This window comes from Dipodomys merriami, unplaced genomic scaffold, assembly GCF_024711535.1.
Source record: "Dipodomys merriami isolate MVZ:Mamm:240054 unplaced genomic scaffold, mDipMer1.0.p SCAF_7, whole genome shotgun sequence".
Classification (NCBI taxonomy): domain Eukaryota; kingdom Metazoa; phylum Chordata; class Mammalia; order Rodentia; family Heteromyidae; genus Dipodomys; species Dipodomys merriami.
Window position 1 is genome coordinate 23,654,687 of NW_027206290.1, and position 25,091 is coordinate 23,679,777.

At 39.1% G+C, this 25,091-nt stretch overlaps 1 protein-coding gene across 2 annotated transcripts in view; it reads left to right on the forward strand.

Moving 5' to 3' along the window:
* The window catches only part of Snx7 (sorting nexin 7), a 74,837-nt gene extending 56,375 nt beyond the window's left edge, over positions 1-18,462 (forward strand). For both annotated transcript variants that reach the window (XM_070007779.1, XM_070007780.1), the window contains 2 exons: positions 2,775-2,927; positions 17,980-18,462. In XM_070007779.1, coding sequence (XP_069863880.1) covers positions 2,775-2,927; positions 17,980-18,057 — 231 coding nt within the window. In that variant the 3' untranslated portion in view covers positions 18,058-18,462. The remainder of the gene's footprint in view (positions 1-2,774; positions 2,928-17,979) is intronic.
* The last annotated feature ends 6,629 nt before the right edge of the window (positions 18,463-25,091 follow it).

A 25,091-nucleotide genomic window follows, 5' to 3' on the forward strand; every position in this document is an offset into this window, starting at 1 on the left:
GCCTTGAGCAAACTAGCTCTATGATAACTCCTAGGCCTTGAGTTCAAGCCCCAGGACTGGAAAAAAAATTACTGATAAAAAATATAATGGACAATGGTTTATGAAAATAGTCTCATAAGGTCATGGAAACAGAAGATAGAGTTTGATTTCTACAAATAATGATCTCTTTAAATTCATGATGTCTTTCCCATCAGGAAAATACTCCTTAATAATTTTTAAATAATCATTTGAGAGTTTGATCCTACTATTTTTTATAAGAGCAAAGGAAAAATCATGTGTTTTTGGGGGGGGCGATTAATTTGGACCCATCTGTTCAAGAAACAACATATCATTTGATTTTTTAAAATCTCTTACAACATCTAACAAGTCTCTACCCACAACAGATGGGAATAAATAGTAGGTAAGTGAAGAATGAAGCCCGTTACTTTTTTGTTCATACTTTCCAGCTTGTTTTCTTGAAAATATGAACTGCTCCTGAGTTTGTATAGTAAAGCCACTTTGGAGGTTTAGTGTAATTGGCCTCCCCTAACTGGATTTGATGACCTGTTTGTAACCAAATGAGTTTAGGGTTTGTATGGCCCAGCAGACACAACAGGACAATTTAGGACTATAAGAGCCTATAAGCCTCTGTGTTCTACCCAACCCTCCCTCCAATTGACTTCAAGAACATGGACCTTTGTCCTGTACTCACACATAGCCTGGTATCACAGTCTCTTGCTTCTGGCATTTTAGCCTCAGTATCTCGAATCTGTTTTTTATTTCTTCCTCCTTTTCTTTACACTCCTCATTTACTCCCCCTCTGTTTTAGATCCTCCCATCCTCAGGAAAAGCTTCTTTTAGAAGGTGACAGCCACCTACCTGTCTATCATCATTCTTCCCATTTCCCAACCCCTATTGGAGGCACCTTTTGTTCTTCAGAAACCCCAAAGCAAGCATGAGTCAGTGAATTTACACCAGCAGAGTACTTGACATGAGATTTCTTTCCTGTTCTCTTTAACCAGTTGTTCTTATTTCTCCCTGTTCGCATGAGTACTCAAGGATGAAGCCTACACCCTCCATTGTAGTTTCTAACAAAGGCCATATGCATGCTCAAGGGTGAGCCAATATCTAGGAGCAAGCCAGACCCTTGTATTCTTTCTTTTCTTTTTGTGCTGTCACTGGATCTTGTTCTTGCATGGCTCTTTTGCTCAACACTGGTATTGGGCTGCTTAATCCACACCTCCACTTCCAGCTTTTATGTGGTTTACTTGGAGAGAAGAGGCTCTCTCCATGTGTCTGCCTAGGCTGGCTTTGAACTGCAGTCCTCAGATCTCAGCCTCCTGAATAGTTAGGATTACAGGCATGAGGCTCTCTCTAAGGCTCACATTTTTCTAGCTTTGGGTCTGTCTTGATAAACTCTTGCTCCAACTCACAGACTGTGAGCTCATAGCATACTGTGATTTGATCACCCATGCTTCTCTGAACTCTTTGTCCACAACCCTTCCTGTTGTCTTTCCCTCGGTCACAGCCACAGTGTCTCCTTGCCACAGAGAAGCCAGCCAGAGATGCGTTCACCCCCAGGATCACACCCTGTGCCCGCCACTCCCCGCAGTGCCCCCACAGTGCACCCACCACTACTGTGGACCCTCATTCAAAGGATTGGTTCTCCTTTAGCTTTCCCTGCTCATCTTCTCTAGCATTTCTCACCTTTCTTTCTGCTTAGCTCCCAGTTGTCCCTGATAGATCATGTTTTATTTATTTTGGTGTAATCTGCGTCTCCCCTAGAGAGCACAAACTCTGGAAAAGCTTGAATTTTTTTGTCTCATCTTCATTGCTAAGTTGCTGGTACAGATGAAGCCCTGGATAAATATGTGTGAGGATATGAATCTATGCACATATAAAATGTATTGATATGTTAGACATAATGACTAGATTTCCTACTCAGAAGTTTTGGCAGCGAACTGTACAGATCTAATACTAAGCCACTTAGTCCTGGGGCATAAAATTGGAACCAGGCTTTGCGACATGAATCTGCCATTGCTACCAGTTAAGTGAAATTATTCTGTGAACCTCCTGAGCCTATAGGTTGAACAAAATCATCTTTTCTTTATTTTTGAGCTGGTACTGGGGTTTGAACTCTGGACCAGGGCACTGTCATTAGCTTTTTTATTCCAGGCTAGTGCTCTGCTACTTGAGCTACAGCTTCCTTTCTGGCTTTTTGCTGGTTAATTGGAAATAAGAGTCTCATGGACTTTCCTGCCTGTGCTGGCTTTGAACTGTGATCTTCAGATCTCTTCCCCTCGAGTAGCCAGGATCACTACTGGCACCTGGTCACCTAGTTTTGATGGATGTTACATGTCAGTTCATTGGGCTTTGGTAAAATACAAAACTGGGGCCCAAGATTGGGAAACTGAAGTGAATGAAACCATGTCCTTGGATAAGAATAAACATCAGCAAACTGATGGTGATATTGGCGCTGTTGGTAAAGAAGTTTTTGAAATAATTTGTTTTGTTAAAGAGAATTGAAAGCTCAAGCCCGAGAGACTGAGACAAGATCCCAGTGCTCAGGTGGCAAACCCCGGAATTTTGCTCTACAATCCTGGCCTGCCCAGAACCAGTGCACATTTTCCTGTAGTACTCATTAAACAGGCAAATGCAGATGACTGTGATACAAGCACCAATCAGAGGAATTCTTCTTAAGCTTATCACACTATTATGATCTATATAAATTCAATGAGTTCACCTGATGGCAAGGCAATGCAGAATAATTTATCTCTCTTTGTGACCCACTTCAGCTCACAGAAGAGATTGGAAGACTTGAAGATAAAGTGGAATGTGCAAACAATGCCTTGAAAGCCGACTGGGAAAGATGGAAGCAAAACATGCAGAACGATATCAAGTCTGCCTTCACAGACATGGCAGAGGAGAACATCCACTACTACGAACAGGTAACAGTGGGTTTCGATGTGGCTCACTCCCTGTGCTGAGTAGAAAGAGCCCCGTAAGGAACTGAGTCACATCCAAAGCCTCTGTAATGCTCAGTGCCCGTCGAGTGGCCAGGCGCCATTTTGTTTTGTTTGATTTCTCCTCAGTTTCTTGGTTTGGGAAGGATTTGAAACACTTGATAATACTTCCCTCTTTTCCTCTCTTTTCTGTTACAAAGTTTGTAAAGGAAGAAAAGGAATGGAGGTTGCAGTAAGCAGAAACATTAGTCCAGGGTCTGTACATGTAACTTAGTCCTCTGTCATCTTCAGCTTTCAGAGCTATTCAGAGAGGAATGTCACTATGCTAGTGACTCATACCTGAGATCCTAGCTACTTAGGAGGCTGAGACCTGAGGATCATTGTTGGAAGCCAGCCCAGCTAGAGAAGTGGATGAAAATCTTATCTCCAATGAGCCACCAAAACTCCAGAAATAGAGCTGTGGCTCAAGTGGTAAAGCACCAGCTTTGAATAAAAAAAAAAAGCAAAGGGACAATACCCAGACCTGGAGTTCAAGTCCCAGTACTGACAAAAACAACAACAACAACAAACACAATAATAACAACACAAGAGAGGTGCCTCTTATTCAGTTAGGGAAAGAGTAATGACAATTTTGGGAGAAGCAGGCTCAGAAAAGAGCCTAAGCATCACTTTTTCATTTTGAGTCACCATTTTGTTTTTAATTTTACAACTATTTCAAAAACATTTTCTCAAATGAGGAATATTCTACTGTCACTTTTCTCCATCCAGCCTGTACTTTTTAAAAATACACATCTTTATCTCTGGATAAATTAACAATGTAGAATATATTTAAGGAATTTCCATTTTGAAGGTCACAGTACTTTTCCTTTTTATTTATTGTTATTGTAGAGTTGTTATGCAGAGGGTTACAATTACATGAATGAGATAATGAGAAATGAGTACAATTCTTTTTGAACCACTTCTCTCTTTCCCTTGCTCTCTCCCAGTTTTTCCTTCCTGTCCCTACCCACAAGATGTACAGTTCATTTTCCACATAGTTTCTAGTGAGTATCACTGCTGTATTTGCCCACCTTTCTTCCACCTTTTCTGTGCTCTCCCTTTCCCTCCCAAATATAACCTAATAAGGCAAAAGGAAAATAAAAATGCTACACACACACACACACACACACACACACACACACACACACACACACACACACACACACACACACACACACACACACACACTGATAAATTATATAGGACTAGATATTCACACACCAAGACCAAAGGAGGATATGCGTAGGAGTGGTTGACAAAGGCTCAATAACTATGTGCATGTGATCATATCAAATAATGTTTTATGAGATGAACTCCAAGAACTCCAAGAGAAATGTGTAAAAGATACTTTTAAAAAATCTTGTCTATTTTCAAAGATTAAGTGATAGTGATATTTGAGCTAGCTTCCGGTGGCTCATGCCTATAATCCTAGCTACTCAGGATGCTGATATCTGGACATCATAATTCAAGGCTAACCCTTGCCAAAAAGTTTGCTAGACTCCATCTCCAGAATAGCCAGCACAAACAAGGCTGGAAGAATAGTTCAAGTGGTAGAGACCTGCCAAGTAAGCAAAGCTGAGCATATGTAAGGCCCTGAGTTCAAACCCTGGTATTGGGGTCGGGGAGATAGAAAGTTAATTGGGCACCTATACAAGGGTCCTGTATCAGGGTGGGGTGTGGTGGGGAGAGAAGGGAGTATACAAGAAAAACAGTTCCTTTGCGATGTAGTTACAATTAATGAAGATATAGTCAGTTGAGACAAGATAATAGCCAGGTGCCAGTGACTCACACCTATAAACCCAGCTACTCAGAAGGCTGAGATATGGATGACTAAAGTTAAATGTCCAGGAGACTCCCACCTCCAAATAATGAGCAAAATCCAAGACTGGAGGTGTGACTCAACTGGTAGAGCTGCAGCTGAGAAAGCAGGTTAATGAGTATGAAACCCTGAGTTAAAAAATCCAATGGAGAGCATAACAAAATGGCATGTTCCATTACAGAAAGACATTCAGGGCATCTAATGAAAAATGGATGAGCACTTTGACTCAGAGACTATGGTTGTATCAAAACCCAAGTGACCACAAGTTGTCAGACGTGAGAAATCAGGCTGGGTAGGTTTGGCACACCTGAAATTCTGGCTGCTTTAGAGATTGAGACAGCGGGATTGCAGTTGGAGGCCAGTATGACAGACAGAGTTAGCCACAGATGCTATCTGATAAACAAAAAGCAAAAGACTGATAAACATAAAGCAAAAAGACTGAGGGTATGGCCAAGATGGTAAAGTACCTGCCTGGCAAGCTCTAAACACTGAGTTCATTCCCCCCTATCTCCCCATCCCAGACACACACAAAAATTTAAATAAATAAATAAATAAACTAGAGTTCTAGGCATAGCGAACACATGAATGAGAGCATAGAATGAAAGACCATGTTCAAAAGACTGTCTGTCTTTTGGAGAAAGGAGGAATGGAGTTGAAGTCATGGATTAACTGGAGACCGCTTCATTCACTCTATGGGAAAAGGCACCCTTGAAAAACTTTCTCTTTTTTTAAATTTAATTTTATTGTAAAGCTGCTGTAGAGAGGGGTTACAGACAGTTACATGAGTAAGGCAATGAGTACTTTACTTGTCAATCATTGTTACCCCTTCCCTTGTCCTACTGTCCCTTCCCTCTGCCTCCCCCACACTCCTCCCCACCCTACCTTCACCTGAAGTTGTAAAGTTTGTTTTCAATATACTGTTCTGTGTGTATCCTTGTTGCAATGGGTCATCCTGTGTCCTTGTTTCAGCGTTTTGTTATTCTCCTTCCTCTGCCCAGGTTAGACATATGTATATACAAGATGCAGGGTATCAACACCAAGTACAGTGACAACAGGGGATATACCATAGGGGGAAGAATATACAAAGGAAACAAAACAAATCTCTTAATATATTTAAAACAATAACAACAAAGACAAACTCTTGTGTCCATATCTTGGGGTTCATTTCACTTAGCATGGACTTCTATGGACTTCACTTCTATGGACATATGTACATAGCTTTTGAGCTTTTCAGCTCATCTGATAAGATTATCCTGTATGTATACTAATTATTGCAAATAAGGGAAAACATGGGACGTAAATTTCTTTGGGACTGGCTTACTTCACTTAATATGATTTTTTCCATGTGTTTCCATTTCCTAACAAATGGAGCAGTGTCATTCTTTCTGATAGAAGCATAGAAATTCACATACACACACACACACACACACACACACACACACACACACACACACACACACACACACACACACACACACACCCCACATTTTCTTGATCCACTCATCTACTGAGGGGCATCTGGGTTGGTTCCATATCTTAGCTATGGTGAATAATGCTGTGATAAACATAGTTGTGCTGGTACCTTTGGTATGACCTTGTTTGTTTTCATTTGAGTAAATGCCCAAAAGTGGGAATGCTGGGTCATAAGGGAGGACTGTAGCTCTCCTGAACTTCCTAGCAACACCAGCACCCTGAAATAAATTCCAATAGCAGAAAATACTCACGAACCTCAGTTTTTGAATGATTTCAAAATACAACTCTTAAAAAAAAGCACATTGGGACTTTATTATCACCAAATGATTTAAATTTATCTGTGTACATTGCTGAATTTTAAGGATCATCACCTGAGATAAATTTGTATAAGAATGTCTTGAAAATATAGAGTGTGTAGTATTCATGGCTATGATTATAAAACATAAGTGTATTAAGGTATAGAAAATGACAAAAAAAATTATTTTTTCTTTACATGATAAGTTTTGCCAAATTTTTCTAGTCTCAGATGTTTTACTTTCCTAAGAGAAAATGATCATAATAATTGCATCAAAGTCCAACCAAGATATTTGGGTTTTGTGACTAACCTCTTGCATAAATGTGTACTCTTGTCATTTTATAGGTGGAATTCAGTTCACACAAATTACTGTTTTCTTATTATTAACACTTATCTTACCATGTTGTGGATTTTCTTTTCCACAGTAGTATCACATTCTTAACTCTGTCCTTAAAATGAATTTTATTTCTCAATATTATCAAAATTATATGTATGTATAATTTTGATAGACCTTGGAAATCTAAACCTGGAAGAATGATTGTGTGTGTGTGTGTGTGTGTGTGTGTGTGTGTGTGTGTGTGTGTGTGTGTGTGTGTGTGTGTTTTAAAGGATACAGTAACTTCAAAGACTTCTACAACTCAAGTTATTTGTGGGACTTTTTTTTCCTGAATGAAAAAATGTTATCAGATGTTGCACATCAGTCTACTAAGGCAAAATCAGGAGGTCAAGGCCCTAAATAAAGCAGTAATTCTTAACTAGCAAAAAGACTGTCTAATAAGCAATCTGCTGTTATCTGTTCACTTCAGAATATTTCAGATATTCAGTGAAATTGTTGCTTGAATTTACTCACATTCTAACAAAAATACTTCCATTTTCTTCAGTATTTACATAGATAAATCCCCAAAAGGGTCTCCCATGAAGGATTTATTTGCCTGAAGTGAAATGGCCACCATTTACATATCTCAAAATTTAAATATCAAAATGAAAGGAAGTCATTATTCATCTCAAGTTTGTGTCTATATGTTCTTCCAGTTGTTAGCTTATTGAAATGCTGTACTTAGTCACATGAATTTGTTGGGAGGCCTTTGACTCCTAGTATAAAATATTCACTGTGAATTGGTAAATCATTATTTTTATTCTGTTCTATATGACTAATAATTAAGGAGAGGTTTATGAAGTCTGAGAAAAACAAGAATGACAACACAAAAAAGCCAAAAATCCAACTGACTGTGGTAAATAATTTCAAAAATAGCTATATGTTGTTCAGCAATAGACATCTATTCTATGGAAGGTGTGTGTAGATGTTTCCTTGCTCTGCAAACATCCAAGGGTGTACTTCCACAAACTAAAGTGAACCCTGTATCACCAGACTATGTTCTTTGTGTCCTATCATTGGCTGAAGCATTGTTACTACAGCACATGACTGACTGTACGATGGCATGCAAATAGCAAGAGAAAAGAACTTCCTCACAGTGTGAAAGGGGTACTGTCATAATACACATGGCATGCTGGATGAAGAGCCATGGGCATTTTCATTGTTTATCTGTAGGCATCCAAGAGAATCTGCCTTTGTTGCTGTTGGTGCTGTTTATCCCAGTAATATAGGAGAGTCACAGGAAATGGTCTTTGTCAGATACTGTAAATGATAAGAACATCTTCTTAGGCAAGCTTTCCTGCAATATTATTGAGTTTGTTTAGCTAACCTATGTCCTTTCTAGCAGCAACAGTTAGTAAAGTCTTTCTCTACAGTAGCTCTGGGTTTGGCAAGAACTCTAAAAGAGTTCTTTTAAGAGTTCTAAAGAATTCTAAAAGTTACTTTTTAGAAAAAGGGCACAGAGAGAGACAGACAAACAGACAGACCAACAATCTACCTAGTCCAGTCATGTCAGACAGCCCTGGTCTCCTTTACATTCTTGTGTGAGGACCTTTGTAATTGCCTTACTGTCTTTATTTTCTTTGTCTTTAATACATCAAGGGTGGCTTAGTAGTATGAAATTTTTAACAGGAAATTCATGAGATGGAGAAGTTATGATGAAGGAGTTTGTAAAGGGAGTTTTGTGGCAGCACATGTTCCACACAACATGTTCTTAATACCTTAATGACTGCCATTAATACCTACATGACTACCATTTCTACATGAACCATCCCAAACTTTATTAAGAATGTTTTTACAACTGCTGTCTAAGGAAGATTTGGGATCTAGATTTCCATGGGAAGTTCTGTTCCTTTGGAGCTGAAAAGTCAGAAAAATTACTTTGTTAAAAGAGGCAATGAGAATAGCCTCTTAGTTCTAACTAGCAAAGAGCAACCTTTGTCTTCCTATGCCATTTACCTAGGGGTAAAGTACCTTTTTAAAAAAATCTGGTAAGAGAAAACAAAGAAGGAAAACCCTAGCCCGTATCTGTGAAATTTCTTAGAATTTAGTGAAGTGGCTTAAAAGATTACAGAAGAGCTAGTTCTGCTTTCAAGTCACAGGCTATAAAAGTGTATGATTGAAGTGGAGAGAACAGTTCTGAAAGGCAGAATGCAGCAGATGCAGAGTCAGCTGTGACTGCAGCTGTGGACGTGAGCCGTGGCAGGGGACCATGAGGGCTGGAAAGGTGGAGCAGAGGAACACAGCTGGAACTGGAAGTGTTTCAGGAGGAAATGAGATGGGGAGAAAAGTGAAGAACTGCCCATAGAACTAGATCCAAGCCACAGTGAGGATGGGGATTCTCTTTGGAACAAAAAATGGTCAACTGTGATAGGATTGAGAGGGTAAAAAAAAAAAAAACCCTGCGTGGGAACTGATGAACAGCAGCTGCATTTCTGCAGAAGGGAAGAGACAGTGGATGGGGCTCAGCCAATATTAAGGAAAGAAAAGGTCATTTAAGTGCAGTCTATTAAAAGAGATGAAACGAAAACTACTCCTTCCACAAAAAGAAAGCTGGTCATATTCCCTTTCCAGTGCATGGTACAAAAAGCCTTTACCTAACCAACTGGAAAGCTGACAGCCCAGGAAGCCTAGACGGGACACTGGCAGATCTCACCCAGGTCACGTTGGTGGTTTCTTTCTTGCCAGAAAGATGAGTGTACTGAAACTGGAACTTTCCAAAGTAGTTCACTTCCCATACCATCACCCCACACACAGAGTCCCCTGATCACACTGAGTCCCCTGATACTGTTTTGCTGGACTTGGTAGATTTGTCCAGTGGAGTTTTGAGCCTAATCAATGACAGGTAGTAGATGAATTTTGTTAGATAATCTTGGGACCCGGCAGAATACCTGCCTAATAATACTGCACGAGACCCTGACTTCAAACTCTAAAGTACCAAAAATGGCATATGTGGAAAAAATACATAAAATCGTAGGACAGAGACATAAGAATTATCAAACAGTACATTAAAAAAATACTCTTACCTCTTAGGCTGAATGAATTTAACCTCCCCTAAAGATAAACTCCTGAGTGAACTTAACCTTCCTTAAAGACAAACACACACAACCCTTTTTTTAAATAATCAAAATCAAGACAACTAGAATAGGAATAAGCCAGAGTTGTCCAGGACAGGAAGTCTTTTTATTTTATATCTTTGGAAATGGTACTTGTTTGGCTGATACTCTACCATTTGGACTGTACCTCCAGCCCCATTTTTTGCTGTTTACTTTCCATATGGAATTCCATGGACTTTTCTTTCCTTGCTGGCTTTGAACTATGATCCTTCAGATCTCTGCTTCCTGAATAGTTTAGAATTTCAAGAATGAGCCTGCTACCCAGTCTGTTTTTATATTGGTTAAATATTCCAATCTAACTCATCCCTTGGCCCTACTATTTATTGTCTTATTCACTTACTCGTTAACTAGAAGCCTGACTGTCTAGATTACAAATTTCAGGCTCTGACATTGTTTTCTATAGACCACTTAATTCATTTTGGTATGTTCTTTTTCAAAAGCGAGGATACATCAACTTTTTATGACCTTACTGCTATGTACAACACTCCATTTAGCATCTAGGAGTTTTCTTGTGTTTCTAATAGGGTGATACACATTATTGATTATTGAAAATTAATATTATGCCCTTTTTACAGTCTGTATCATGCTAACCATTTTTTTTAATGTGTAGTCAGTTTTGCAACTAGAATAAAAGTGTACAAATAAATGAACAGAAAATATAATAGGAAAAGAAAAAGTTAGAAATGGAATAAACTTGTATAATTTTTTAAATTTGTTCTCTTACAGACTGAAGACAGGCTTTAGCATTGATCATGGTTTCAAATAGTCCATTTTTTATCTTAAATCTTTATGGAGGCTATTTTGGTTATCTATTATAGGCTGACTGGGGAATGGAAAGGAGTGATTAAGAAGGATTTTTTGGAGATTAACCACAATAAGTGCTTAGAAAAATACATGCAGTTTGGAAAATTGTTACCAGAAATTTTGCGTAAAGAAGACAGAATAGAAACTGTTGAATACAAAAATTCAAGGCAGTCTACCTTAAGATTAAATAATGATTTCTATTTGAATTAGGTATTTAACTCATAGCTATAACTCATTGTTAACATAATTGTCAAACTTTTATACAAGTATTATATAACTGTGGAACTCTAAGTCTTGAAGATTATTGTTGTTTTGCTGATTTCTGCTCTCAGAGACACTCCTATTAGGTTTTCACCAGTATATTCTGTGATATATTGACTTAATTATGCATGCAAATGAAGTGTAGCTTACATGTAAATGGATATTTATACCATAGTACCGACAATCTGTGCCTCTTCCCATCCTTTGGACTAGATATGCTACATTTTTCGGAAGTTAAGTTATTCAGAGGTTTGAATGGAGAAAGGTTAGAAAAGGAAGAAATGACTTGAAATACATAATACATTGAATACATAATAGTCAACGTACATATCTGAAAGCAGAATCAGGTAACTTGATGGAATGGGTGGAGTTGATGGGAGAGAATGATTAAAGGGATGACATTGATTAAGATGCATTATACTCACCAACTTACAGGTTGAATTGAAACTTGTTCACAACTACTTAAGGACACACAACTATTTAAGTAAAATAGACATGGCACACCACATGACATAATATTTTTGGCTCATATTAATCCTACTATAAAGATTCCCAGTACATTAGGCAGTTTGCTGTTCCAAGTTATCACTGTGTGAAAATGAGAGAAGTGGAATAAATCATAGTTAAAGCCCCCTTGTAGTTTTCTCCAATTTTGGATTAGACATCCTCAAAACACCACAGAATAATAAATAAACGGACCACAAGATGGCGTCTGTAGCTAATGAGTCACTTAAGTGGTATACTTTTATTTTCTTGAGAGAAGTAAAAGGAAATTTAAAAAAATAATATGCAAATCCTGTTATTTCAAAGTCACAGATATTTCTAAAATTACAAATTGGCAGACGAGTCTCTAAAGCTGACTTTAAACTTTCCTAAAAATGAAATTCAATGAATAATGTGGAGCTATTGCCACATGATAGAAGTTACAATTTTCTGGCAACATCATCTCACATTTCCGTATGGGTTGATGGTACTTCAGAATTTAAAAAGCTGCAGTGCCTGAAAGATTTTGCTAATGATCAGATCTTACATCTGATAAGTTAGATACCACCTCAAATCAGATCTTAAATCTGATGCAATATCACTATACAGATGTTTAGTAATCATAGAATATTAATGTAAGTACATCACACCATATTATATACTGTTACATATGCTATATATTACATATTCATTGTCTTCACCTTAGGCAATGATCAATAGTTTTGCCATGATATTGATGCAGTGTAATTCTACATGTTTGAGCTTCAGTATTCCCTGAAGTGTAGCTGGTGTTCTCTGTGCTCACCACAGACAACTTTAAAATCCTTAGGAAGCAATCACAGGGAGACAGCCATCATGGAACTCTCTTAAAAGATACTTTTTTTCTGTTGGGAGAGAAAGTAGATGCATAAGAACTTTTGTCTTAAAATGGGAATTTCTGGTTTTAAAATAAGTTTGGCTTTTATCATATCAGATAATACATATTGTTTCTGTTTTAGGCAACTTTCTTGTTATTTTAGTTTATTGTTCTTGAGGAATATTGATCCTGTTGAGTTAATTGTTAATGATGTGGTGTTTTGGATGAAGCGAAGCTTTCTCGCAGCTTTTTTCATGAGCAGATTGGTGCCATTAGCTCAGAGATAGGAAGTAGTGTGGACACTCTCCAACGGTGGCTGAGAGTGTGCATTTTGGAGGGATAGAACTTGTGACTTTAAGCAAGCTGACCTGGAGGAACTTATTTCAATGAGTCTCATCCTCATCTCTAAACACTTGAAAATAAAATAGCTCTTGCCTCTTTATTTTTTTTCTTTTCTTTTTTTTTCGGGGGGGGGGGAGGGCGGTCCGGTTCTGAGGCCTGAACTCTGGGCCTGGGCACTGTCCCTTAGCTCTTCAGCTCAAGACTAGCGCTCTACCACTTGAGCCACAGCGCCACTTCCGGCTTTTTTCTTTTTGCTTGTGTGGTGCTAAGGAATCGAACCCAGGGCCTCAGGCATGCAAGGCAAGCGCTCTACCACTGAGCCACCTTCCCAGCCCATCTCTTGCCTCATTATAGAGTCATATAGGTATTAAAATATACAGATACACAGACAGGCACATGCATAATGGGATATATGAAGATTAAAGTTGCCAGCAGGTCACCAACTGTAAGCTTTTCTTAAGCTTTCATGCACGAGAGTCTCAACCTATATACATCTTAAGCCACCATCTTTCCTTGAGTTTGACATTGTGTATATGAAAATATAGGTTTCAGCAAGGCACCCATGATTCATGACTGTAATCCTTGCTACTCAGGAGGCTGAGATCTGAGGACTGCCAGCTGAGGCAGAAAAGTCTGTGAGACTCTTCAACTAACTACCAAAGAGCTGGAAATGGGGCTGTAGCTCAAGTGATAGAGTAGTAGCCTTGACCAAAACAGCTCAGCAACAGCACCCAGGCCCTGAGTTCAAACCCCAGGAGTAGCACTATATATATATTTCAAAGCTACTGAATGAATGAAAACTATACCATTATACTTAATAAACATTCTTTTTTTTTTTTTACTTTTCTTTTGTGAAAATACCGTACAGAGGGGTTACAAGTACATGAGCAAGGTAATGAGTACATTTCTTATCAAGCATTGTTGCCTCCTCCTTTGTTTCCCTTTCCCATCCCTTCCCATCTCCGCCTCCCGCCAATTCCCCACCTCCTCCCCCCTCCCCCGCGCCAAAGTTTTAAGGTTCTTTTTCCAACATAACGTCTTGTACATCTCATTGTTGCATAAACGCAGGTTTCTTACAATTATACCAGCTGTCGTGGTGATTGAAGAGATTTCTCATATATTTATGAATCTTATCTTTGGAGGGTAGTCATAATGATATCAATACCACATATTGGAAGGAAGGTCAAGTTTTAAGCTTGCCACGTCCTATACTTGATCAAGCCTAGCAGATGAGACAGACTGGTACATTACAGGCGATCTCAAGTTTCAGTGTTTGTCAGCTGTAGTCAGCCTCTTGACATCCGTTCCAATTCTGAGAGGAGACATGGTGGATGGAGCCCTTTAGCCTGTGAATAGGGAAATTGACCTAGAGACACTTAAAGGTTTGCCAGAAGCCACCGTGGTCCCACCCACTGCCTCAGATCTGACACATTAGGAAACAACAATGTTGCTCCTTAACCCTGGAAAGCTTCCATGGGATGCCAGATTGTAGCTAGAGAAACAGCATTATTGTCACCATTGGGTCTCTAGAAACCTCCATCCCATCTGCTTGTGGGATGACTACCCACTCGTGAAAACTGAGGAGACCTTCAGCTCCGCTCATGGCAAATGCCATGACCACTTCTGCTGACGCAGCAAGAGATGTGGTTTCAAAATGAAAAGTGTACTTTTCGCATTAAACTTCCATTTTCCCCCCTTGGGAGAATCAGCCCTGTGCTCACAATTATCTCAGCCTACCTAAACTAGGACCGCCCGGCTTCCATCCGGATGTTATACTTCGTGAACTAATACGAGTGGAAAACGATGCCACCTCATTCCCCAATAAACAGAGAATTCCCCTTGTTGATTTTCCCCTGGTCTTCTGAGATTCTGACTTAAAATGAACCGATTGGTAGCATAAAGCTTAGACCAGCAGTGCTGACTGAGTAATTTCCCTTGCAGATATTGACCAGCTTCCCTGATTGTCATGATTTAAAAAAAAAAAAAAAAAAACAAAAAACAAGTAAAATAAACTGCCTAAAACCAGGGAAAAGTCAAGGATAATAAAATAGCCTTTTCAAAAAAAGTTAAGGCCAGGCTCATGCTAGGTTTTGAGATGTCAGTTGTTGATTTGCTGACTTGCAGATCCATCAGATTGCACAGTACCCGAGCACTGTTTAAAACTGTGTGGTATAAACAGTCCATTTCTCAAATTTTTCACTCAAGCTTTCATGTTAAAAAGAAAAGAAAGCTGGGAACCTGTGGCTCATGACTATAATCCTAGCTATTCAGAGGGCTGAGATCTGTAGATGACAGTTTGAAGCCAGCCTAGGCAGATAAATCTGAAAATTCTATCTTTAATTAACCAGCAAAAAGCCAGAACTGGAAGTATGGCTCAAATGGTAGAGTGCCTTACCGGAGCAAGAGCATGAAGCCCTGAGTTTTAAGTGCCAGTACTGCCACACATCAATAAATAAGTGTTAGATATTGTCTTTTTAAATAAATGACTTATATATTAATCTCATGTATATGCAGAATATCAGGTAACTGGTGGAGTATTGGCTGGAAGGAACAGTTAAATAAGTGTTTATTAGTGAAATAGATGCTAGTAAGCTTCCAAAGGAGAATCAGCTAACCTAAAGAGCTACATAATGCCAGGTCAAATTCTTAGAGAATTTAATGGTCAGCAATCTGAGTAAAGATCAGGCTTCAGATCAGGTGAAATTTCACCCTGTTAAGCTTAGAAGACAATAGAAACCAGATTGTCACTTCCTTCGTGTTCAGAAAGCAAAATACAGCTACTACCCTAGCCAGTAATTAGCATCAGTTATTCAATATATCCCTTCTCTATACTCATTTGCAATTATTGAATGCTTGCCATTCACTTAGTGTGGGTTAACTCAGTCTATCCATTGAGATATGTATTCCCAGAAATAAATAAAAATGAAGAATTTCCAAGACACGTGTAAGGAACCAGTTTCCATATACTCAACTTCTATATACTCTCTTAGGTACTCTTTCCTGAAGTTTGATCACTGATGCCAGTGCATTTTCTTGCCCACCTCCTTCCAAAATTATCCTTTTACCAATTGAAATAAGGAAAACAGCTCATCCTGTTCACCAGTGACATTAAATCTCCTCTAGTGGGGATATAGGATACTGGTGCTTCTCCATTTGTTGATGAGTGAGCACTAGCTATGTTACTTAGGAAACCCATGAGTTCAGAAATGTAGTTAGGCCATTTAGGCCTCAGTTTCTCATGTGTAGATCAGAGTACCTAGCAAGCACTGTATGATTTAAAGAAACTGGTTTATAAAGAAACTATTACAATACCTGAGGACTTACATTGGTATATGGTTGCTGCATTTGTGTTATCCTATGCTAATTTTTCTGCATTGGCTCTGATCAAAATATGTAAATTCATTCTGCCTGTAGTATGGAGAATGGTAAGGTGGTTGTTAAATAGCTAATTTGCCTCTTTTACCATGTTTCACTGTCCTTTCCATTGCTTACTTTGGAAATGAAAAACTTGATCTTAGCCCAAGGATGAGAAATGATTGGAAATACATATTCCCAGAGACACTCAACAGGCATGTGTGGCTACTGAATTCTTCAGCCTTAATTACACTGGCATAGTTGAAGCAGAATATGACGGCAAATAGAGTAATTATTTGAGGATTAATGCCATCTTTGGTGACATTCGGGTCAGTTATTTGACAGGAAATGTCAACAGACTATTCAAAATGTTGTTTCAAATTTTACCTTGAGGATATTTAGAAGTTAGTTTCTTTAGATGGTTGTTTAGATGCCAGATTATGTGTGGTTTTACAGAGAAGAATAGAAAGAGTTGTAGAAGCCTTTTCCACCCACTTCCCCCACCTTCTCTTCCCTTTCCCCCTCCTCCTCCTCCTCCTCCCCCTCCCCTTCCTCCTCCTTCCCCCCTCATTTCCCCTCCTTCCCCTCCTCCTCCTCCTCCTCCTCCCCCTCCCCCTCCTCTTCCTCCTCCTCCTCCTCCATTTCCTTCTCCTCCTCCTCCTCCTCCAAGCAAGTACTTTGCTGCTTAAACCCTGAACCCAAACTAGGTTTCCTTGTGTTTTGTTTTTAAAGCATTGTGGATAGTTTTTTTTTTGTTATATTGGTAGGGTTTATTCAATGTTTCGTTTGATTTTTTAAATCATTTTTATTATCTTCAAATAGTTATACTAAGAGCTTTCAATACAGCACGTCATTTGTGTGTATAATGAGTCTCATGATCAGGCCCTCCTCCGCCACTCTCCTCCTCCTCCCATCTTTCTACCTTCACTCATCCCCTCAACATTCCTGGTGCCATTTTCACGAGTGTACATGGAGTTCTGTGGCTGTATTCACCTCCTAGCGTTCTTGTCAGTGCTCCTCCCCTTACCTTTCTAAGCCCCTCAGACAAGCGGTGTTCCAGGCTTCATTTTATTATACTGTCTGTTAATATGGCCAAAGAAACTACCTTGAGAGAGCGAGGGAAGGAGTGACCATGGTCCCAAAAGACATGTACTGCTTACCGGGTTATGTAACTGTACGCCCTCTCTACATCACCTTTATAATAATAATTATATTTTTTAAATGCAGTCTTAACAATTAATCTTTCCCAACTCACAGTTAATGTCGTGGGATTCGAGTCCCTCTGTGGTAAGGCATGCTTGCGCCAGCTCCACAGCATGATGTGATCCTACACCCTGCCTGTCTAGATGCCCACGCCTTCCTGACGAGATCCATGCAGCTCCCTCTTTTCTCTAGATTTGATTGATTGATTGATTGTTGGTTGTGGGACTTGAACTCAGCACCTGGGCACTGTCTCTGAGCCTCTTTATATGCTCAAGGAGTGACAGCACCATGCTTTTTGTCTATAGAGAGCCATACTTTATTCTCTCCTGGCACTGGGGTAATAGTGTTGTGTTTTAGAGACTGCTCCATGCTAATCTTTCAGCCTTTGGGGGTATTTTCCTCTTATTTGCCAGTAACCCCTCCTCTAGAATTAAGGAGGGATTTAATCCCTTTATTCCTTCTTTTACAATTAAGTTATGGGAAATGATGAAAATCCTGGCAAGATGGGTCAGCAACGGGACAGACTGCTGTAGGAACAGGTCTGTGGGGATTGATGAAAACTTGTAACACTAAAAGCGAGCTGTTCTTGATCTCCACCTGGTGTGTTTGTATTTGTCAGTGCCTTGCTACCTGGGAGTCATTCTTGACATCACAGACTGAGCTCCACCTGGAAGAAGACTCTGAAGATAAACTGTAATCCCACTGAGGACTTCTGTTTGATCTTCGGAAAGACGGCATCTATCAACCAAAGTTATTCTTTCTCAATTTGCTGGGCCCTTCTCTTTATAATAAAGTCAATGGAAAATATGAAAACTGACAGTTTGAAAACTCAGGTCATTGACATGAATTTGGAGATACAAATATATCCAGATAGACATATAGGTCTATGATAGGATATATATATTCTGTAGACATATATTGATCTATTATATTATATAGATCGATATGTATCTATAATGGCATACAAAGATTCAGCTTGATTTTAATTATGTTCTTAAATTTATGTGCCAATGATTGCATATAGAGATTTTTTTTCTTGAATACTGGACTGTGGAACATGACATTTTAAATATGATGTAAAGACTCCGTTTTAATAAAAGTTTTAATAATAAATGGCTAAGTATAGTATGTTCTTTTTCTGTTAGTTGATCAAACCTCTGAAACATATTCTAATATGAATTCAAGTCGGTGCTGTTGGCTCATGCCTGTAATCTTATCTATTCTGGAAGTTGAAATCTAAGGATCTCAGTTCAAAGCTAGCCTGAGCAGAAAAATCTAGAGAGACTTGTCTCCAATTAAGCCAGAATTGGGAGTGTGACACAAGTGGAAAAAACTAAGGGATAGCACCCTTAGTTCAAATCCAAGTACTACCACCAAAACAAACAACAAAAATGAGTTCAGCATTTGTTAGCAAACATATTATACATTCACTTTTGATCATAACTTTCTCCAAAACATTACTTTGTTTTTAATAATTTGAAGTTAATCATGTGAATAATGTAATGATTTAACATTATTAACTACTCCAAAACATTGTTGAAACTTCAGTTGCTACTATCCCCAACTAAAAGAGCTTCCAGAATTCATTTATTATTAACTAGGAATCCTTATAAAAGCATATTGCTACAAGAAAAATAGTCTCTGTTTTGGTTTTCTCTGCCTGCCTCCACAGAAGCTTCTGAATATTTCTTTCCCTGGCAGTACTCCTCAAACTGCACTGTTCTGATGTGTTTCATCCAGACAGGTTGCTTTATTTCACAATCCAATGAGAAAATAAAAAGACATGTGCTATAGTTTCCATACAGCCTAACATAACCGTAGTTATGAATCATTTTAAGTTGTATCCTTTTAATTCCTTCTAACATCCTAAATATGCTGCTTTTATAGTATAATGATAATAGCTCAACAAAAAAAAAGAAGCATTTTGATTACTTTATGTCATCTTGACTAGGCTATGGAAATGCTCAAAAATTTGGACAGGTATTAGGAGTGTTTCTGTGATGGTTTTTGTGAATGAAATTCATATATTCCTATATTTGGGTAGCCTTCCCTAATGTGAGTGGGGCTCATCTAATCAACTGAAGCTTTGGTCAACTAAAAAGACTGAGTTAGAGCAAAAGCCCCCTGCCTGCCTTTGAATTAGGGACACTGATACCTTCCCATCTTTGGGTCTGAATTGAAATACCACCTTTTCCTTATATCAAGCTGCTGGCAATGAACCATTGGCTTTCCTGGGTCTCCAGCTTGCTTCATTCAGATCCTGAGATGTGTCAACTTCCAAATGACATAATTCCTTATGAACAACTAACTCCTTTTCTGCCCCTCCCCACACTAAGAACCCCAACAATACCTCATTATTTTCTCTTCCTACATTTCTTCTGAAACTATACTACATGGTGAAATACAAGATTCAGAATCTTCTGGCTACTCCACTCTGCCTAATCCTTCTGATTTCATTCCTCTGGGCTTATTGTGTCTGCACTAGGATCATGTCAGTTTGGATTTGTAAAACTCAGAGTTTTCTTGGCCTAGCTCCTGCAGTCTCCCTTTAAGGCAGTCAGTGTCTGTACTATCTTCACACAGAGGGAGATGAGACTAAAGAGGGGGAGGTGGAAGGAACTATTTTGATTTATATTTCAATACATAATTCCACCCCTTTCAGGCTTTCTGAGCCAATCAGAAGCAAATTCCATTTCTTATCAATTGTGGAGTGCCACTTAGGTGCCAGTTCTGTTGTGATTTCTTGTAGGTTCCTTTCAACTTAGAGAAAAGCACAATTTTACCACATCTCCATCATTCCTAAGGGAACTAGAACTTAAAATGTTATTGGGCCCAAGATGACCAGATTGGAAAACTATAGACTAAGGATTTGTACATTTCTGCGACATAGACACTTCCTGCTCATTGTTCCTCAGACTCCCACACATGGAACTGTGTGCCATGGGCATCATGTTAATCTGCTTGGTCTAATTCAGTGGTCTGCAGGGAGACTGGAGTTCTGCATTTCTAATGTGTTTCCTGAGTTACTGATGCATCTAGGCAATCAACAGCCATGTGACAGCCATTGTGGAATGACACCTGCTGGAGTATTCATGATTCAATGATGCACGTGAAATCCTCGCATGAGCCCTACAGTCACACTTCAGCTCATATTCTGTCTCTCCCTTTATGAGTGACTTGCAACTTCCTGTGACCTTAGGAAAGTTACTGAATTTTCTATTACTTATCTCATAAAAAATTACTAGTAGTCATAGCTAATGTGGCATAAGATAGTTATAAAGGCCTGTCCATGTTAACATCATAGGTTAAAAATTGTTTAAAAAATCAACTTTTAAAAAAGGATGGTTATAACTGTTTTCCAAGACACATCTACTTTGATCATAGGCTTAGAGGGAAAAAAAGTGCTCAATCCATTTTCTGCATATTCTGAAGCAGAAATTCAGTTATTAGGTAATAATAAATCTTAAGTAGAAAACTGACCAAGAAAACTTCTACAAGTCCTAACCAATTTAAATCACAGAAAGCTTAATCAAAATGTAATTTTATCCAGAAACACATTCATATCTACCCCTATCAATTTCATATCTACCCCCATCAATCCCATATCTACCACCATCAATATAAAACTAATGTTCCTGCGTGTTTAATAATAACTTTACATGAACTCTTAAAGTTGTTGGAGCTAGAATTAAATTCTAAACATACTGGGTTTTTTTAAAGGGCATTTTAGCATTTAAAATTCTCAGCTTTTGTGTTCACTATCCTAGGCCCTAATTTCCCATCTGTGAAAGGGGGGAATTAATCTGCCAGCTCTACCCTGCTAGGAAGTGTAAGAATAAATTACACAGCTGCCTTTAGCTACTTATGTTGACTGAGACAAGGCTGGTAACTAAGTTCTTCATCCACTTCTTCTTCTTAGATACAGAGGAGTAAGGGCATCCCATGTCCTCCCTGAATAAATCCAAAGATAGAGCATGCTAATGTTCATCTTTACTAACATGTGTCATAATGAGCCAACTGAGGTAGATCATAACTGTAATCCTAACACTTGGAAGATTTAGCCAGAAAGATCAGGAGTTAAGAGGCCAGCCTGGGTTCTAGGGCAAAGTACATTTGTGTTTATATTAAGGTGTCTAGAAGGGGTATGTATACATGTGTAGTATGTGAATAGGTGTAGTAATTAGTGGAAAAGCATGAGTTGAAATCAATAGAAAATAAGCAGAAACACAAAAATCAATAAAACAGGAAGCTGGCTGCATGCCCAAATATTGCTTACCTCTCTCAGTTCTTCCTTTGGGTTGCATTTTCCCCAGGTTTGAAAGTATATTTGTATTCATGTCCATAGTTTATTAAGCAGTTTCTTTAGTGTGAGGAGCAGCAATTTAAGGTTATAATTAAATGTGTTCAAAAGAGAACATCTGAACTTCCAAAGTTCCTATTTACATGTCTCTTAATGTATATCATGGAGACCAAAGAAACTGTGTTTTTTATTCTATAATATGACTGTGTCATCGCTTGGCGACATCTGAAGAGCAATGTTTTGTTTTGTTTGTTTTCCATTTGCAGGAAATCATCTCAGGACATGAAATTTCGTAACTAATCAGAGCTGGTTAAATAAGGCATTGGGTAATTATGCAACAAAAATGTTCTCTCCTTACTCGGAGTACTCTGATGACTGGTTTGAAGATTAAATAATTATTTATTGTAATGGTTTATTTGAACAATATGAGATTGCAAATTTGCAGAAGCACTTCCCGCAAAACCCCCCTCATCCACACGTCCACTTGTTCAGAAATGCATTCATTCCCCAAATATTCCAACACCTATAGGCACCAGAGATCATCTTTGTGCTATGCAAACAATAATAGCCAGTCAAGTGGATGTAACCTGCAATAAATAATGTTTGCTTCAGTAGTGAGTACAGCAGTCTCTTAAGACTGCATTTTAGAAGTACCAAAAATTAGGAGGCTTAAAAGAAGAAAACTTGACTATCTTATAGTTTGAAGCTAGAAGCAAGAAATCAAAGTGTCTGCAGAGCCAGGATATTCCAGATGAATTTTTTAAACTTCCTAATACATTTTTGAATTGTGTGCGATTACAGAAACTTGGGTGAGGATAACATGAACTTTGTAAAGTTGTACTATCATTATAGAACCCAAGGCTATGGTTTTATTGTTTCAGTAAGTGAAAAAAGCTGGAATATAGCAGGATAGATGCAATATAGAAGCAGGAGAAGAGCAAGAGAAGGCTAAAACATCAAGAAGAGTTCCAGGCTCAGTGCCAGAACATGTCTTCAGGCCTGAACACAGACTTCTTGCCTGGCTAAGAGCTGCTCTAGAAGGATTACACATGCTCATTCCCCATTTTATATGTCCATTCAGAGTTCCATCTCAGTTGCTTAATTTTATAAATTCCTCAGTATAACATATCTTTCTTAGAGTAACATCATACTAATCTTCCATTTCCCTACTCTTTGCTATTTCATTCTTCTCTCCACATAAATACATATTATATATAATTGATATTATATATTATTCATTTATCTCATTTTTGCCAGTCCCTGGGGCTTAAATTCACTATCTCTGAGCTTCTTTTGCTCGAAAGTAGCACTCTACCACTTAAGCCATAGTGCCACTTCTGGCCTGTTCTGTTTATTTGGTACTGAAGAATTGAACCTAGGGCTTCATTCATGCTAGGCAAGCACTCTACCACTAAGCCACATTCCCAACCCAGCCCATATTCCTTCCTTCCTTCCTTCCTTCCTTCCTTCCTTCCTTCCTTCCTTCCTTCCTTCCTTCCCTCCTTCCTTCCTTCCTTCCTCCTCCTCCTCCTCCTCCTCCTCCTCCTCCTCCTCCTCCTCCTCCTCCTCCTCCTCCTCCTCCTCCTCCTCCTCCTCCTCCTCCTCCTCCTCCTTCCTTCTTCTTCTTTGGTCATGGGCTTGACCACTGGGCCTGGGCGCTGTCCCTGAACTCCTCAGCTGTGGCACTTGAGCCACAGTGCCACTTCTGGTTTTCTGGTGGTTAATTGGAAATAAGAGTCTCATGAAGGCTTTCCTTCCTGGGCTGGCTTTGAACCGCTATCCTCAGATCTCAGCATCCTGAGTAGCTAGATTACAGATGTGAGCCACCAGCACCCAGCCCTTATTCATTTCTTATACTCACACTCTTAACATTGCATGCTCATATATATATATGAGCATGTTTCAGGGAATCTTGTCGTTAGGAGTTTGGATTCATTGTTTTGGTTTGTTTTGAATGGTTTTATTTCGAGACAGGGTCTCACGGTGAAGTCCAGGGCTCCCTCAAATCTGAGCTTCTCCTACCTCAACCTCACAAATGGTGGAATTACAAGCCGAAGTCACCATATCTGATAAAGAATTTAGATTCTGATGAGTCAAGAAAAGAAAAATGGAGGAGCAGCTCAAGTGGTAGAGCTACAGCCTGGAACCAAAACAGTGAAGCAAGAACCCAAGGTTCTGAGTTCAAGCCCTGCACAGGCACACACACGCACACAGAGCAAAAGCTAATGTGTTACCAAGGGGGAAAATTGTTAAAATCAATATTTTTAGCAGGAAAACTTTTGGTTTAATTATTATATCACAAAAACATAAAGAACTCAAGATGGTTTGATGGCATAATTTGCATCTTTGGTGAAGTATAAAACGCTAAAATAGAAAATGCAACCACAGGACTGTAATTACCCATGTCTAAACTTTCAGACTGAACATAATAGCTCCAAGCTTTGTTTTTCCCCAGAAGGTCTTATCCAGGCCCTTGCTTTCTAGCAGGTGAGATCAGCCAAGTGCTCTTTAGAAATACATGACAGAGGTATCAAGAACTTCATACACCACATTAGTGTTTGCTCCCCTAAAGCCAGCCTGCTACAAATACTGGAACCTATTCTGAGGAATTCATTTTTAAATGGAAAAGAAATGCATGAAACCCTACTGTAACCAGTAAAGGTTCTAATCCTCTTCATCAGAAAGTAGTTAGCTATTAGTGTCATGACACAGAATTCTACGTTCTGTAGGAAACCATGGAGATGAGTTAACTTAGACCCTGGGATTTTCAAAGGTCTTTTTGGCTAGACCTTGTAGCAGGAGTATTGTGTGCTCAGCCATGACCCTACACCAAGGGCAGAAGTTTTGGTTTAATGATCCACCTTAGAAATCCTGATAATTTTTAAACACTGCTCTAAGTCAAAAATGTTCACTTGGCATTTTTTATGAGCAGCTGAGAAGCCATTAAGGCTGGAGCAGAATGCATGAGGGAAGGGAGCAGGGCTGGGATGGTGTCAGAGTGCTCACAGGACAGGTCATGGGTGTGTTCTCTACTTCCTACACAAATGAAATTAAATGAAACTAATTTTTAAGTTGAAAATTCAGAAGTTAAAAAAAATGTTATAGGGCTGGGAAGGTGGCTCAGTGGTAGAGTGCTTGCCTTGCATGCCTGAGGCCCTGGGTTTGATTCCTCAGCACCACATAAGCAAAAAGAAAAAAGCCAGAAGTGGCACTGTGGCTCAAGTGGTACATTGCTAGCCTTGAGTGGAAGAGCTGAGGGACAGCACCTAGACCCAGAGTTCAGGCCCCACAATCAGACCCCCCAAAAAAAAGATGTTATAAAAGCCAGCTTATTGCCAGGCACAGGTGGCTCACACCTGTAATACTAACTACTCAGGAGGCTGAGATCTGAGGATGACGGTTTAAAGCCAGCCCAGGCAGGAAAGTCTGTG